The 16,813-nt window shown below is 45.5% G+C and overlaps 1 protein-coding gene across 2 annotated transcripts; it reads right to left on the bottom strand.

The window, feature by feature from the left end:
• Positions 1 to 1,516: 1,516 nt before the first annotated feature.
• Positions 1,517 to 13,607, bottom strand: AK2 (adenylate kinase 2). Of its 2 annotated transcripts, XM_081018121.1 has the most exons (7): positions 13,447 to 13,606; positions 11,031 to 11,156; positions 9,053 to 9,163; positions 7,643 to 7,737; positions 6,459 to 6,531; positions 5,219 to 5,414; positions 1,517 to 2,292 (listed from the first exon to the last, which is right to left on the bottom strand). In XM_081018121.1, exons 1-7 carry the CDS (start codon positions 13,552 to 13,554, stop codon positions 2,285 to 2,287), a joined length of 717 nt encoding a protein of 238 aa, XP_080874247.1. In that variant the 5' UTR covers positions 13,555 to 13,606; the 3' UTR covers positions 1,517 to 2,284. The 2 variants fall into 2 exon arrangements, with proteins under 2 accessions (XP_080874247.1, XP_080874246.1); XM_081018120.1 differs by lacking the exon at positions 1,517 to 2,292 and having other exon boundaries at positions 5,051 to 5,414; positions 13,447 to 13,607.
• Positions 13,608 to 16,813: the final 3,206 nt, after the last annotated feature.

The raw sequence follows: 16,813 nt of genomic DNA, 5'->3' as shown, positions 1-16,813 counted from the left end.
TTCTACCATTCAGCTTCAGTCTCCAGCCTCAGGTTACAGACTTGCAGCCCCCAGCCCAGTGGGGGACTTTCTGTAATAATGAATAAACCACATGAGTTCCAGAGAAATCTGCATGGAAGCAACCTTGTGACTGGGACAGATACATATACAAGGGGATATTTGGGAAAATATTGCTTCTTGCACTACCAAACCCAACCCTTTGGGTTCTGAGCGGGCAGCAAAAAGCCAGAAATAAGTTTTCACCTATTTCAGTAAGAAAATCCCCACCCTTTTCCAGTGTAAGCTGAGCCCTGAAGGTCTACTCCAAATGGAGGTCTTGCAATACTTCTGGAAGGTGTTTAGTGCAGTTGTTCCCAAACCTTTTCCCCACAGACCATCTGAACATCGCTGAGGGTCTTGACAGATTGTTTTAGCAAGTGTAATATACTGTGCTAAATGTCATGTGGTTTTTAATTGTATTTGTATTGCTTCCTTTATTTCTTATATATTGCATTTTATAAAAGAGATACAGGCAGAAATACAAATAAAAATCAATATGGACGTTTAATGCAATGCATAGGCCATTTCTCTTCTTGAACCACAAATCCAGACACTCCATGGGCCAACCTGAACGGAGCTTTTCCTTGTATGGGGATGGATGTGTTGGGGAAAGCTTTACTTGCTTAAAATTTTGTCCTGATGGCTTCCTGCTAAAAGTATAGGAGGGGGAGATGCATCATGGTAAGAAATGTAATCTAACAAAAAAAAATTAATACGAAATCTTGGTTGCTTGAACATCCTTCAGTATCTCAAAAAGAGATCTAAATTTATGTATTGATAATCCATTTATTTAAATTAATAGGCAGTTGATTATTCAATTAAAAATCACTGTTTGTAAATTTTTAGCACCCTACTCCAGTAGAATGAACATAGATGAGGTTGAGCTTAGGGAGACTTTATAAAAAGTATAAATAATATCCCATTGATAAAGCTGTCAGGTGGGGAAGAGCCCAACTCCTAGCCTCAATGGGCTGAGGTTTTCCTTTCTGCAAGTGTGCTGCAAGTGTCCAGCATTCTTTTCTCACAGTGGCCAACCAGATGCCTTTGGGAAGCCCACAAGTAGGACCTGTGTGCAACAGCGCTCTCCCCGGCTGGCGTTCCACAGCCACCGCTATTCAGAACAGCAATACCTCCACCACTGAAAGCGAAACACAGACAAACATGTGGACGCTTGACAAGTCCTGTCCTGTCCACAGCTAAGATCACAGACCTTGCTATCTGCAAGCCCCAAGTTAAATTTTCTCTTTGAAGTATCATTACTTCCTTTCCTGCCCCACACCCCACTTAGAACACAGCTGGCTGTGGTTTATCCTTCTGGTTTCTCTCTTCAGGGTTCAGGTTGCTATCGGGGTTTAAATCTTCCCTGAAGGCTGTGCAGGACCTGAGACTTTGCAAGAGAAACACGTCACAAAGAACTTGAGCCTATTGCTGCAACCAGCCTCCCACAGTTCCCCACACCCAAAATCAAGGGACAAAATTGTTCAGGTACAAAAGTGACAGCCATTTTATTGAAGCAGCAGGTGGGCCCTAAAAGGATGGCAAGTAAAAGAACTGGAAACTGCAGTTGTTTGAGGGCAGGGGGAGTGTTCTTGGTTCTGATCTTTCAATATTTAAGTGAATACTACTCTGAACAGTAAAGCAGGCAGCACTGCCCCATCCAGAAGGTGATGACTTCAGATGCCAATTGCTGATGCAGGAATTATGCGGCATCTCTGCAGCGTAGTGATTGAAAGAGCCGTTATACCTAAGGCCAAAATTGTCCACCCCAAATGGAGGCTACGTGGAGAAAAGGCGCAGCAGAAACAAGGACTTGTGCACAGCTGGAACTCCTGGGCTTAGAGAAGCCTTTGAGCGGATTTCTTGCAGTGCATAGTCTGCTAATTTCTGCGCTGTGCCTCCAATGAACTTCCTAAATCACTGGGACCATCCAGGGAAAAACAACTGGGTCCAAGATAGCTTCCCCTCCCTGCCAAGTTAAATTTTTACAATGCAACTGTCTAGAGTCAGAGCTATGGTGATATCCAGCCTTTACAAGCCCATTTCAACACAATACAGTACACATTTTCCTCCCTAAATTCTGGTTTGACTTTCTTAAAACAAAATTCCTGTCAAGTTACCCCTTGTGCTTCCTGCCCCTTTCCTTGCCCGCCCTTCCTTTGCCCCCTTGGCTTGAGGGCAAAAGGGTGAGGGTGACGAACATGCAGTATTCGATGGTGTTCTGTCCTGTCTCGTCCACCTCCTGGATTCATGCGGCTGAAATGAAGACAAAATATAAAAAAAAGAGAAATGGTCCTTAAGAACTCAAAAGGAATACTTCTTTATGGCAGACAGAGAGGGGATGATAAGAAATCAAGGGGCGGAGGCTTGGGGTATTTAACACACTTGTGTATTGCCCTTCATAATATTTAACCCAGGGTAGCTTGCAATGCAAATTAAAAACAAAAGAGCAATAAGGATGATGGTGGGTGGCGAACGGACTGGCAGCTGCAATGGAGCTAAATGGACTGGCCTGTCCTTGTTGGGAAGTTCTTGTTCTTAGGCTCTCTTAATAAAACCTCCATCCCCTACAGGAAAACTAGCTCTCCCTTCACTATTAGATTATAACGGCCTTCCTTTAGAAAGCCTCAAAGGATTCCCAGTGTACAGACCAAAGCTGCTTACGCTCAAGGGATTGTTCATAATCTTAAACTAACAAGGCACCATCAGTGTCTCAGAGACGGCAACAAAAGCAAGCCTTGGACCAGGTGATTTGCAAGCTTGATTCAGTTGCATCCGTCTCCAAGCAAAGCCACGCAATCTGTGCCCCCAGAAACCTAAGCACCTGAGTAGAGTTCTCTGTTTGAATAAGAGATTAAGGCAAGAGCAGCCATAAATTGGTTGCAAATGGGAAAGGGCTGCAACCCCATGGGATGAATGGGTCTTTTTAAAATCACAAATTCTGTGAAATGGGCCTCCTCTTGGAAAGAGATTCTCTTTTCAATAAATCACCATTTTGAGAAGGTGTAATCAAGTCCCATTCTTTTGAATCCCATGAGAAAATACCATCAAACATCAGTTCTGAGAAAAACTTTACAAAAACAAAACAAAACATTTTGAGGGGTGAGAATGGTATGTCTCCCCAATGCCTTCAGATAATATAGTGAGACGAGGCAATTTAGATTTCAGGGCTGTTATCAGGCCATCAAACAAGCAAATATTTTCAACTAAACTACATAATTTCCATTGTGAATTTTCTTTTTTCAAAGCTGCAAAATGCCTCTCAATATACTCTGCAGTTCAATGGGTTAAAGTGTTCTTCTCACTGCTGCGTTTCTTGCACAGCAAAATACTATTTCAGCCTATTTAATCAAAAGAGGAGCACAGGTCTTTCAGAAGAGTCATTTGGGAGCAAAAATGCATTTAAGAACAATGTAAGAACAATTAAAGGAAGGATAAAAAGAGAGAAGTGGAAAAAGACAAGGACACAGGTCAGTGGACAGGCACAATGACTTCCCTCCCCCCACACCCACCCGCCAAGGGCACTCTATACTTTACAGTCCCTGATCTATCAAGTCAGCTACACATACACAAGGACAAGAGAGCTGGAAGGTTGTGAGGCTAACTGGCAGATATAAATGTGACCCCAGAGGTAGGCAGCAACATCCACACATGCTAGAATTTGCACCTTTATTGTGTTGCAGCAAAACACAGGAAAAGACCCCGGCAGCCACAAGAGCCAGGTGAAGGCGAGCAACATAGCTGTAAGCTGGCATGATGAGCCCCGCAGATGGAAGCACATTATGAAGAGTTCCCCCACCCCACCCTCTGCACGCCAGCAACATTGCCGCTCATCTCAAGAAAACTCAAGTGCATCTCAAGGATATCACAAAGGCAGGTCAAGTCTGAATGAGAACAACGAGGCTGCTTCAAAGCAAGATTGCAAAGAGGAGAGCAGGGGCTCCATTTCCATATCACCTCACTGAGAGGCAAGAACAGGGTCACTCCCAGGCAGCCTTCCCCAGCCTGGTGCCCCCTGCCTCCATGTTATTTTGGAGTACAACTCGCATCAGTTCCAGCCATGCTGAGAGTTGCAGTCCACACCATCTGGAGGGCACCAGGTTGAAAAAGGCTGCCTTAGCGGAATACAAAGTCAATTCTCATGAATAAATTAAGTGTGCCAGTAATACAGGGCAACAGCATCCAGGCTCTGCCAGACCATTGTTAAGTGGGTTTTCAGTTTCTTCACCACAAATACAATCTGGCCCACATTCTGGCGCCACCGCTAACCTGCCAGAGGAAGGTAAATGGGAGGGAGTGTTGATTGTCTTGCACCTTTGCCCCACAGTGGCACAATTCAGCACAAAGCCTAGGAACCCTCCGTCTGCATTCTCACCTTGTCAAACCAGTCCTCATTTTGCCATCTTATGCAAGTTATGGCTTGTACATTAATATACTAAGCCACAAGCACACACACAAAAGTTATGAAGAAGTTATGCAGAGTAGATGCTTCCACATATGCGCTTCCTATTTCAGGCTTTCATCATGAAGTTGTAGAAGTATGGGATATGCACCGCACTTCGAGTGATGTGCTGGTTGTAGAGTTTCCGCTTGGCCCATGGAAGAACAGGATGTGCCCATGTCTCTTCACACAGGTGCACACATCTGTGCTGCTTTTGCACACCCCCTCTTTAAGCTGACATGGCATTTAATTTCCTGCAGTTTTAGAGCCAAGGACTCAGGACAAGGCCAGCCAGCAACTTTGCTTCCCGCCCACAGCTGCTAGTTTGTGACCTTCAGAACTCCTACAACATCGCACCAGGCCACCCGACATGTAGGCGGAACAGGAGAAGCGGCAGCAATTTTCCAGTTTAACCCTGTCGCTAAGATGAGTAGCAGAGCGCTTTCACTTTTGACTGAACAGGCGCAGCAGCCTAGTTCCCAGGTTCCAGAAAGCGGAGCGTGAAGCCGCTGCGCCCCCTGCAGGCCACCTGCACACAGCCCACAAGCTCTTCAAAAAATATATGCATACAAATCGGAGAAAGCGCGGCATTTCCGTTTAATGGACAGTATATAAACAGCCTTCCTCCCTTGCAACTTGGCACCTCTCCTACAGAGCTTGCTCTTGCAGACCCCAGAAGACAGGAAAGGAGAAGGAAACATCAGACAGGAGAGCCTTAAACAAACATAACCAGGTCTTTACATGTTGCTTTTGAGAAAGCTGCCAGGATGCTGGCAAAAACCACATCAGGGGACTGGGAAGCATCCACAGCCGTATGGATCCCACGCCTGCTATAGTAGTTAACCAGCGGCGACGTCTGGGTGTGGTAAGCCTGCAGACGCGTCTTCAAAGCTCCTTCGTTGTCATCTGACCGGCGTATCAAGGGCTCCCCGGTGACCTAACCAAGAGCAAGACATAAAAGCAGGGGCAGCTAGTGATTTGGACAACAACACCCGCATCACCTCTGAACACTGGCCATGCTGGCTGGGGGAGCCAAAAACATTTGGAGGGGAACTATGTGAGCTACCTTGAGGTGGAGATGCATCATCATAGCAGGCCAAAAGGACCAAAACTTCAGGATACTGCAAGACGCGAGAGCTGTAAAAAGCCTTAGCAAGTTTAAAACCTGATGCTACTAGCTTGATGACTCCCAGGAAATCTCAGGTGCTATTGCAGTTTCCATCAGAGCCAGCCCAAGATATCTGGTGTTCCAAGCACCTAAACTGTCCAATTTAGGAGGTGCCCCCCATGATTCCTTGTACTGTGGCAGAGAATGCTGGGATGCAAACTCTGCCTAGGGCACTTTGCATTAAAGGGGGGGGGGGGCAGCAGAATTCTGTCCTCTCATTTTGCAGAATTTGTTTTGAGGTATTTTGTTTAATTTATTTTGGTGCTGCTAACCATTGGAAGGGACCAGAAGCTATTCCACTCCCTCAACCAGTGGAAATATTATTTCAGTGTTTCCTTTGGATCCTGAGATGTTGCCTACACAGTTTCAAGCAGTCTTTCACAGCCAGTAAGGCAGGAGTCAAATACGTGCCCCCACCGCTGCAAGACACTGGCCAGGCTCTGGTGAGTGAAACAGTCCCACAGGTTCTGCTTTGGATAACCCCTCCCAATCAGCCCAACAATTCTGCAGAAGCTAGAGATATGTTCAGATCTGCACTTCTGATTCGATTAAACTGCAAAATTATCAGAGGATCCCAAGTCTAAAAGCAATATCCATCAAGTCAATTGGGAATTCAGTTTTGGTTCTGAATGAATGACCCAGTCCAGACTTAACTGCAGACTGAAGCCACAGCAAGACCATTTTTAAAAATTACAGTATTAAATTAAAATAAATTAAATAAGTCTATCCAGCCTCCTGAAGGCATCACAGAACAATCAAAGGCATATTGAATGGAGCCCCAAAAGGGAAAATCAAAATGGGAAGGTTACATACATCATCCTTCATGTGGACCTTAGGAGGATTGAATTCTTCATGGTATGAGCGGCCACTTGCTGGATGGATGAGCCTGAAAGAGACCACAGCAGTCAGTCGAGTGCATTTCAGAGCCGGTCAAGGGGAGGAGTTATGGAGGAGAATTTTCTTCAGAACTAGGACTACAAGCATTTGGATCAGGCATTAGGGCTGATGCTGCAGCATCAGTGAATCTAAACAGGTGGTCAGTCCTTGGATTGAGACCACTGGTTTTTTTAATTAAAAACACCTTTCTTCCATCAGAGAACACAAGATGACAACACAGGATTCCTCCATCCAGACTAACCATATTTAAAACCCTCTTAGGTTCAATGTATAGCTACGAAATAAGTTTTAAATGGGGTGGGGTGGGGAGACACCACAGCAGAGGTAGGGAACCTGTGGTACTCCAGATGTTGGTGGGAATCCTGCTCCCATCAGCTTCAGAAAACAACACTGCAGAATGCATCATGTGCCCTCAGACAGTGCCCTGGGACCTGTTCTCCAGAACAGGACTTGCCAGTGCGATGCCCATGGGTGCAAAGGTGTTACTGCCTCTTCCGTTATGAGATTGAAAGCAAGGCTAGTGGAGGTTGTACATGGAGCGGAAGGAGGAAGCTGGAGGATTGACACTCTATCCCACTTCCTCTTTCAGCTTTATGTGTTTTTCAACGCTCAGGTTTTCTACTGGATCCAACTTTTAACCAGCTCCCTTGGAAAAGCACACTTTCTCTCTTTCTGTCTCTTGTGGTGTGTGTGTGTGTGTGTGTGTGTGTGTGTGTGTGTGTGTTTGTTTAAGATTTACAGGAGGGGAGAGATAAGTGGCCAGAAGAGATTGTACCCATGGCACTCACTCAAAAACACCAATGTTCCCACAGGCTTAAAAGGTTGGTGACCCCTGCTGTAGAATATACAGAACAAAAACATAAACTTTAATGGGGGGAGTGAACAGAACACATGTACTTTTTCAACAAAGGGTTTCCTTGTAATTCTCATTAGCACTGCAAGCAAGAGCTATCTGCTCCCCACACATTGCACAACGCTGCACTCCTAGTTTTGTTTTATAAAGGTTGTAACATGCAGCACCTAGCTTTTCTGAGTGGCTCAGCATATGGAAACTCCCCTCCCCACCCCCACCCCAATTCCCCAAAGGAAGTGGCAGTTACCGTCCAGTGATTCTCCGGATAAGTAAGGAGTCAGCAACACTGAATTCAATGACAGAATCTAGTTTCTCTTTTCTCTTTTCCATGAGCTCATCCAGCTGCAGCATTTTAAGAGAATGGAAAGAAGAACTACTTTTGAAATGCACAGAATGAGTGGATTCAGGCCTAAAAAAATCGCCTCTGAAACAATAAAAAATGAAGGCAGCTGGACCCTCAGCAGGCCTGGAGCTCAGCAATGGAGCCCAGACTGAGCCATTGCAAAATAATGATCTCCATCTATGCGGCCATCTCCTCCCACTTTACTATGGGGCGTTACAAAATAGCTCCCTTCTGTAGTTTGCAATCCACTTCATCAGATGCAGAAGCACTGTCCTTAGTTGTAACTCATGGTTGCTGGGGAAGGGAGTGTGGTCATTGCCAGCAGTGAGGTCAAAATGAAGTGAAAGGGATAAGTATGTCATTAACAGTGACCATTCAGAAAATTAAGTTGTTGCTGATAACACAGACATCCAGGGCATTGACAAGCCAATTAACACAGGCACTGTGATAAATATCCTTTGTACAATAGTGTTGCCAGGGTCCAGACCTGGTGGCAAGCCCAGATGCCAGCAATGTCCTTGTTTCTAATCTAGCAACACAGTCACAGTAACTTCCAATGTCAAAGGTTCATTCACTTGTTCATCTTCCAGTTTGCTACATGTCGTCCTCTGGCAGCAATGCTCTTTTGCATTCTACACAGCCAAGCTCAACAGAAAAGAAGAAACGGATGCAAACCTGACATCAGGAAATGGAAATATACAAAAACCAGCAGGGGAACATTTCACCTTCCCAGTACACTCTGTGTTCCATCTAATATTTGTCCTACTCAGGCTAGGCCCGTTGAAATTAATGGACATGACCAGCTTAAGTAAGTTCTATGAGTAGAAATTATTTAGCTACCATCTAATATAACTGACCTTAAGGCAGCTATGGTGGAGCAAAGAAATTTCAAAACGGCACATGCGCAGACATGGGTTGCATTCTGCTCAGGATGTGAACGGGGCTCCGGAACAGATCCCGTTCGCATCCAGAGGTACCACTGTGCATGTGTTAACCAAGAGCAGGATGTCTGCACTATCAGCAAGTGTTTTGTTTTGTTGGTTGATTAATGGCCAATATTAATAACATATGTACTTTTCTGCTTTTCATTTCATTTTATCCTCAAGTGTTTACAGTTACACACACCTGAACTCTGGATAACACTTCATCTGATGAAGTGGGCTGTAGCCCATGCAACCTTCTGCCATGATAAATCTTTGAAGTGCCACAATACTCTTGGCTGGTTCTGCTGCCACAGACTAATGCAGTGGCACTGCTGGAAACTCTTATTCCCAATCTTAGAAGATCCAAGGGCAGGTATCAGGAATCACGTACCATCTCTGCTTGTCGCACTGTGCGAGGAAACCCATCCAAAAGGAAACCATTCTTGCAGGAGGGCGTCTCCAGGTTTTTGTCAATCAGCTCCACCACCATTTCATCACTCACCTTACAATTTGGAGTGGGATGGGGGGGGAGAGAGAGAGAGAGAGAGAGAGAGAGAGAGAGAGAGAGAGAGAAATGAAGTCTTGATACAGTGTCACCAGCATGTCAAACATGCTTACCCTCCCCACAATATTTTTTTCTTTCAAGAAGTCCTTGCGGCTATAAAGTAAGTTTGAAACTAGAAGTGCAAACACACTAAAGGATCAGAAAACAAGAAGGCAGAAAGGATAGCTTTAAGACCTTGTGTTGCACTCAGGATATCCCAGTTTATGCAACGGCTAGTGCAATATTGCACCTTTGATTTCAAAAGAGGAGCCACAGAACCAAAGCAACATCCCCACAATTGCAAGCCCTCTCTATTCAAAGTGCACCACGACACAGAAATTGTGCAGCCTGAATGTGGCTGGGAGTGGAAGAGGACTGTCAGTGTCAAGGGTCAGTGCTCTGGTGTTCCTACTCCCAGCTAAAGATTGAACTATGTGACCTTACGATCCCTCCTACCTATAACTTTCATGAAAGCTTCAGATTTTAAATTTCCGTTTATTCCTATGCACCAGAAATACATATATAAGTTTCTGATGTAGTTCTCAGTACTGAAAAAGCTACTGTTATCTCCCATCTCAAGACCTGGGTGTGGTGTGCAGTCAACGCAGCTTATTGGCTCCAGGTAAAAAAACACATTATCTAGAATATCCAGCCATGCCCACAGTGCTCTTGGATGTCTTAGGCCACTGATAATCACAGTGGTGGCTTGAACGAAACAGATAAGCATTATCCATCACAGTCATGCTCTAAAACTGTAACTCTGAACAAAGTCTTGTTTGGAAGGCCACCAGCTATGACACAACAAAATGCAGGCAAAGAGAAGAAGCCATCCACATGCAACCCTAACCATGTCAACGAAGAAGTAAATCCTATTTGATTCAATAGGGCTCACAGTCCTAAGTGAGCCCTATTGGACTGTGGTCCTAGACACCAAGTCTTGGTCTAAAGATGTCTACAAAGCAAACAGAGAGGGCAAAAAGGCATCTTTCATCAGTTCAGCTGCTGGCATAAAACTGGAATATGTACACTTTGATCCAAAGTATTATTTGTAAAAGGTCAAACAGCAGCTAAATGAGCTAAATGAAATTTACAGAGGTGCATTTGCCAACCTGGAACCCTTCTGATGTTTTGACTGGGGCTAACAGGTGTAGAGGTCCAAAACATCTGGAGGGCACCAGGCTAGCAAAGGCTAGACTAGACTATTCCTAGTTGAAATATTTTTTGTTGCTTCAAATAATATCATTTCATTAAGGTTTTAGACATGAAACATTTCACACAATGACCAGGAAAGGGTGGAGATGGACGGAAAGGAAGACAGAAAACATTTGCTTCCCACCAATTCTTCCTAGTTTGTAAGCTAGATTGCTTTTATCACAGCAATCAGGAAATCTAAACTGTACGATGATAAATTTAAAAGGTAAAGAGGCACTCAAATTTCTTTAGCCAGGAACGCCAGGAAAACTACTTGAACAAAAAAGAAAAGAAGGCAATGCAATTGGAACACCAAGCCTCACTTCCTGCAACCAGTTCATAAATCAAAATCCATGCCCAGGGCGATGTGTGACACGACTCCACCGGGCACTGTGCTGAACGTGTCCACAGAGGTTCTGTGCTCAACTCCAAAACTCCGTGGACACGTTCAGCACACCACCGTTTCCAAATCGTTTCCAATTCTCCGTCACATAAATCAGAGGCCAAAGAACATCATTACAGCATCAGCTGGTGCCAATACTCAATTTACAGAGCAGTTTTCAAAACCACAGAAGCTATTTAAAGAATATGGCCAAAGGGAATGGCTCAGTGGCAACGACCCCTCTGTACCTACCAGCTTTCCAGCATCCATCGTCTGCTTCAGCTTTTTGCCCAGCGGCGAGCCAGAAGCCACCATAGCTCTCAACATGTCGCCTGTCGCCAAGTGACACACACAATAAGCCTCAGCTAGCCGAGGGGCCTGCACGGGAAAGAACAAAGGAAACTTTAGGGGGAAATTCAGAGCAGCAACTGTAGGAAATAATTTTGGTGCATATAATTGAATTACCGGTACATAGAAAATACGTTCACATGACCACTACAATACGGTAGAAGCTTTACTGTGCCAGGTGTGTGAATGTACTTTTTGCACTAAAGCCTGCAGCGAAAGCTGGACCACTGAGTCCATCTAGCTTCGTTCTCTCCCAGCCCTACATAGAGACACTGGAGACTGAACCTGGGACCTCCTGCATGCACAGATGCTCTACTATGGCCCTTCCCCTGTTGGAAGAAGGAAGCCTGGATTATAAGAATTGATTGGGGGATAAACTGATTGACTCAGTGGTGTCAGAGATTGCTAGTGAGAAAGGGATGCAGGATGAGCCTGTGAGAGAAGAAATGGAAACCCCAGTAAGAACCAAGAAGCAAGTAAGGGAAAGCAAAGATGGCCCTAGAACAGCTCTGGATAATTTATTCTGGATTTTAGGATTGAGTCATAGAACCAGTAGAGACCTAGGAGGTTACCTAGTCCAATGTTTTTCAGCTGTCTCCATATGTTGCTGGACTACAAACTCCCACCACCTCCGACCACCGACTACTAAACTATCTGGGGATGATGGGAGCTGTGGTCCAACAACCTCTGAAGGTCAATCTAGTCCAACCGCTTTTCAATGCAGGATGCAACTACTTCATTTGTGACTGGCAGATGTACAGTACCTGTTTACATACCTCCAATGAAGGAGAGACCGCCACCTCCCAAAGCATTCCTCTTAGGACGTCTCTCCAAAAGTGTAGTTAAAATCTTTTCCCCTGAAATTTCCACCCCTTGGTTTTAGTCCTGCCCTCTGGAATAAGGGAGAACAAGTTTGCTCCTCCAAACTTTGAACTTCCATCCCCCTCAAATGTATCAGAGTGAAAGTCCTTCTCCCGCTCTGAACAGATATGCTAACATGTTTCCTAAATTGTTGGTAACTGAAGCACACTCCCTCCTGCATTAAAACTGGGAAGCCCACTTCACTCATACAGGGATTTTCCTTTTCCTTTTGGGAACGACTGGAAGGAGGCAAGTCCAGACCACGGACTCATACAGAGACACAAGGATCAGTCGACTGACAGCAAAGAATTCTGCTATCAGGTGCAATCAAGTGGCATCCAATGCAGATATGAGGGAGCCTGACAGGGAGGAAGCAAAGTCAAAGCAGTGAGCGCATACACAGACACTGAGGACAACCTCCTCCGAGTGAGCACAAGAGACTTTTGTAATTTGTTCACTTCTTGCAGCAGGGCAGCCATTCCTTCAGGGCACGCTACTTTGCCCAGGCCCACAGTTTTTATACACTAAAGAATGCTGATGGTTTTTAGACAGGCAAGCAGCTGAAAGCCAGTTTTGCAAGAAATTATTTCAGACATGTGATAGTGCCCCACCCAGCACTGTACAAAGGGCAAGCTGCTTGCCTTGCAACAGAGCAGAACGTAGATTAGTTGGGGCAAAGGAGAGAGATGGTTTATTCACACAGCAAATAAAGTCCTACTCCAAACAACTTTCTGTTTTTGACACCCCAGCTTTAAATGCAGTGGCTTACATATGCTGCAACATCTAAGGCTGCACATCTTCCACAGGAAGTAAACCTCCCTCTACAACATGGGATAGAAAAAAGTCCCCACAGCTTCACACACACTTTTCTTTCTTTCAGAGTATGGGCATGTGTTGTGTAGTGGTTAGTTTCAGACTAGGCCTTGGGAGCCAGGCTTCAAATCCCTGCTCAGCCATGAAGCTCACTAGATGACCTTGAGCCGGCCATTGCCTCCCAGGCTAGCCTACCCACCTCATAGGGTTGTTGTGGGGATTTAATGAGGGGGAGAAGCACTAAATAAATAAATCTCACCCTACGCAACAGCTACTCCTGGCTATGGCAGTTTTACTCTAAACAAAAAAACTCGGCAGTTACGTTTAAAGTAGTACTAAAGCCCTACAAAGCAGGAACTTGCGGCAAAGTCCTATTCATTCGGGGGCGGGGGGACTTGCTGGAATAAAAATGTTTCCGGCAAACGTCCTGCGCTGGAAAGGGGGTCCCTGCACAGCCTGGGAATCCCGGACTCCTGGGTTCCTTAGAGGAAGCGAGGAAGGGGCAAAGAGGGTCGACTGGGGACCACGCAGCGCGGCTGCTGGACCCTCCACAGCCAAACGGGAGAAAGAAAAGGGCAGGAGCGGGGGAACTGGGGAAGTTCCCTCGGGGAGGGGCTGGGAATCCCGGACGCCTGGGTCCCCTCACCTGGGTCCCCTTCCCCGCCCCAGGCGGCCCGAGCAGCACAGCCCGGATGCCTTTGCGGACCCCGCGGCCGAGGGTTCCTTCCGTCCCGCATTCCTTGCTCGGAGCCATCGCCGCGATCCTCCTTTGCCGCCTGACCCCGGAGAAGGCGTGCAGAGAGGGCCCGCCCCCTGCCGGGCCTCCCATTGGCTCGCGCTCCCGGTCCCGTCCCTGCATGGCGTCCCTGTGGCCCAATAGACTCGGAACAGCGACGGGAGTACTTGCTGCTGATTGGGGGACTCGAGGGTTGAAAGGGGAACGCGAAGAGGCTTAGCTGCGCCTGCGCGCTCTCAGCTGAGCGGCCACGTGTGACGCTGCCTTTGGAAGGGCGGTTTGGGCAGAGATAGGCAGTCAGTCGACCGAGCCTCCTCCTCTTCCCTGCAAATCTCAAGAATTAGCTCTTAGAATCATAGAATTCTAAAGATGGAAGAGATCCCAAGGGTCATTTAGTCCAACCCCCTGCAAGGCAGGAACCTCAGCTAAAGCGTCCATGACAGATGGGCATCTGGTTGCTGACGCGGGTGGCACTGTGGTCTAACCACTGAGCCTCGGGCTTGCCGATCAGAAGGTCGGCAGTTCAAATCCGCGTGCGACAGGGTGAGCGTGTTGCTTTGTTCTAGCTTCTGCTAACCTAGCAGTTCCAAAGCATGCCAGTGCAATAGATAAATATTCTGCGGAGGGAAGGTAGACAACGTTTCTGTGTGCTATGGTTTCCATCACTGTGTGATGGAAGCGGTTTAGTCATGCCCCGGAAAGCTGTCTGGACAAACGCTGACTCCTGGCTCCTTCTCCGCATCCCATAGAGTCTCCTTTAACTGGACTTTAACCATCCAGGGGTCCTTTACCTTTTATCTTTACCTTATTGCTATTATTACTATTATCACTAGCACTGCTTTCATTGATGTTTTCTAATATGCAAGTAGGTTTGTGGGGTTTTTTTAAGTATATGAAAGCTTGTTAGCTAAATAAATGATGCCACTATATAAATGCTACTATAGCACCATCAAACTGCATGGAGCTTTAGATAAGGGGTGGATAGACTGGGATCTACTAGATGGTCAATTTGTAGTAGATTGGTAAGAGAGGGTGTTTCTCATATTTATTTATTTTTGCATAACATGCACAATATGTATGTAAAGGGCACCAGAACAAATATACACCTTGTTGAAAAAGCAGGAACATAAAATTATTAAAAGGCAAAACTATTATAAGGCTACCAACAACTAATACTGAAGAAAAGGGTAAAAGGACATAGGGCCAAGTAAAGTCAATATTGTTGGAATCTGTCTGTCTCGGAAGACAATGGAGATGTGCGCCTTTGGAGGGAACTCAGACTGCTGGAAGCCAAACTTGGCAAGAATGAGGTGATGGATAGCCTCAATGGGAAAGAGTTTTAACAAAAATATTTAAATATTTATTCCACCTATATATAAGGCTGCTGAAATGAAGAAACCTGTGCAGCACTGGAGTTCTGTGTGAAACTGTGGTGAGGACAGTTCAGTTCTGGTAGTGAAACCAAATTTATTGGCTTAGAATATGCTCAGAAGCACCCTGCCCTTTAATTCTAACTGCATGTCTTTTGCATCTGGCTCTGGTTGGTAGATCTTGGGATTCTAGTGGGAAAAAGCAGATTCTGTAAGCCTGAAATCTGCTCATCCACTTAAGTTGCATAATGTAAGAAGTCAGGTCTCTGTGTGAGATGTTTACAATCTAATAATTTGTGGGCTTGATATGGAGAGGGGAGGAGAATCAGAACATAGTTTCTTATGCAAAAGGACCCAGGTTCAACACCTGGCATTTCTAGGTAGGACTAAGAAAGACTCCTTCCTAAAACCCTGTAGAGCCATGGTCAGCTGTTTTGGCCCTCTAGCTGTTTTGGGACTACAATTCCCATCATCCCTGATCACTGCTCCTGTTAGCTAGGGATGATGGGAGTTGTAGTCCAAAAACAGCTGGAGGACCAAGTTTGGCCATGCCTGGTGTAGACCAAATTTCCATTGGCTCCAGCTGGATGTGCCTGATGTGAGAGGTAGTTCCTGGTAGAGGATCTCTGCCGCCAGCACTCCAACCTTGGTGACCTTTGTGCCTTGAAGAAGATGCAGTTAGCAACCAAGTGAGCATGGAGTCCATAGGTCTCCTCTTGTCCCATTTGTATTAGAATAAAAGTTTAAACCAGCCTACCCCTACTTTTATCAGCCTTACCTGAGCTGCCTATGCTGATAGTGGTTGTTAGGAGTTGTAGCCTAAAACAGCTGGAGGGCACTGGGTTGGGGAAGGCTAATTTATATTCTGTAGGCAACACAGCAGCAATCATTTTAAACAGTGAAATGAGGCCATTAACATTGAATGTAGCCATATTATTGTGGTCACTGTGGCGTTCATTAATTTTAAAATATGCTACAATCCTATATGGGACTCTCTTATGATCATTTGTAGAAGCTTTGATGAATGCTTATAAATCAGGGATGCTCCCCGGGATAACCATGGCAGGAGGGTCAAGCACTCCTTTTGGATCTGTTTGGTTTTTGCCTTTGTTCATCTGAATGCAACCTTTCTTCAGTGGTATATGGAGCCTTTATAAGAAGTCACTGTGTGGTAAGCTCACCCTCTAATCCAGCCCTTAAGAGATTCAAGCACTTGCCAATCAATTCTTCAAAAATATGACTATTTGAACTATTTTCCATTCGAAATGTGCAGACAAATTAGAGAGCATGGCATGTATAAAAACAAATTCAGGATCCTCCAGAACCACTGAGTCAAGGCTAGGATGGCTGCATTGTTGGTTATTTTTACTTGTTTCTCCAGCTGTATCTTAAGGTCAAGAACTTGCCTTGAGATGAAAAGCAGAATAACCCTGTTATTGCTGGGAGAGAGATTCATTTCTCCTTTCTGGCAAAAATTCAAGGATGCTTTGTTAGTGCTGGCAGTGGAATAGATAAACCCCTCAAAAATTAATACAAAAGTTAAGCATTGAAGACCACATCAGTTCTGACAGGCATAAACTGTAAATGGTTAGCGTGTTTGGCTATGACCTGGGAGACTAGAGTTCAAATCCCCACTTAGTCATGAAGTTGACCTTGGACCAGTGACCATCTCTTAGCCTAACCATCCTGTTGTGAGGACGAAATGGGGAGGAGGAGAACCACCTTAAGCTCCTTGGAAGATAGAAGTGGCATATAAATGTAATAAATAAATATTGTTTGTACACTTCATTGGGCTGTCACCAGTCTTTAAAATGTCTTAGAATTATAGAGTTGGAATACATCCCTAGGGTCATTCCGGCAATGCAGAAATCCTGCCCACAACCATCCCTGGGGGGACTTGAACCACC

This window comes from Podarcis pityusensis (genome assembly GCF_964106645.2).
Source record: "Podarcis pityusensis genome assembly, chromosome: 8".
NCBI lineage: Eukaryota > Metazoa > Chordata > Lepidosauria > Squamata > Lacertidae > Podarcis > Podarcis pityusensis.
Note: the sequence above shows the minus strand (reverse complement) of the source record. Positions and strands in the feature narration are given on the sequence as shown.

Excerpts from the sequence above, each read along its gene's own strand:
- AK2 (XM_081018120.1), bottom strand. The coding sequence starts at position 13,554 with ATGGCTCCGAGCAAGGAATGCGGGACGGAAGGAACCCTCGGCCGCGGG. Across the intron at positions 9,164-11,030 it reads CGATGGATGCTGGAAAGCTG|GTGAGTGATGAAATGGTGGT; the intron begins GTAGGTACAGAG and ends CCAAATTGTAAG. Across the intron at positions 6,532-7,642 it reads ATCCGGAGAATCACTGGACG|GCTCATCCATCCAGCAAGTG; the intron begins GTAACTGCCACT and ends GGTCTCTTTCAG.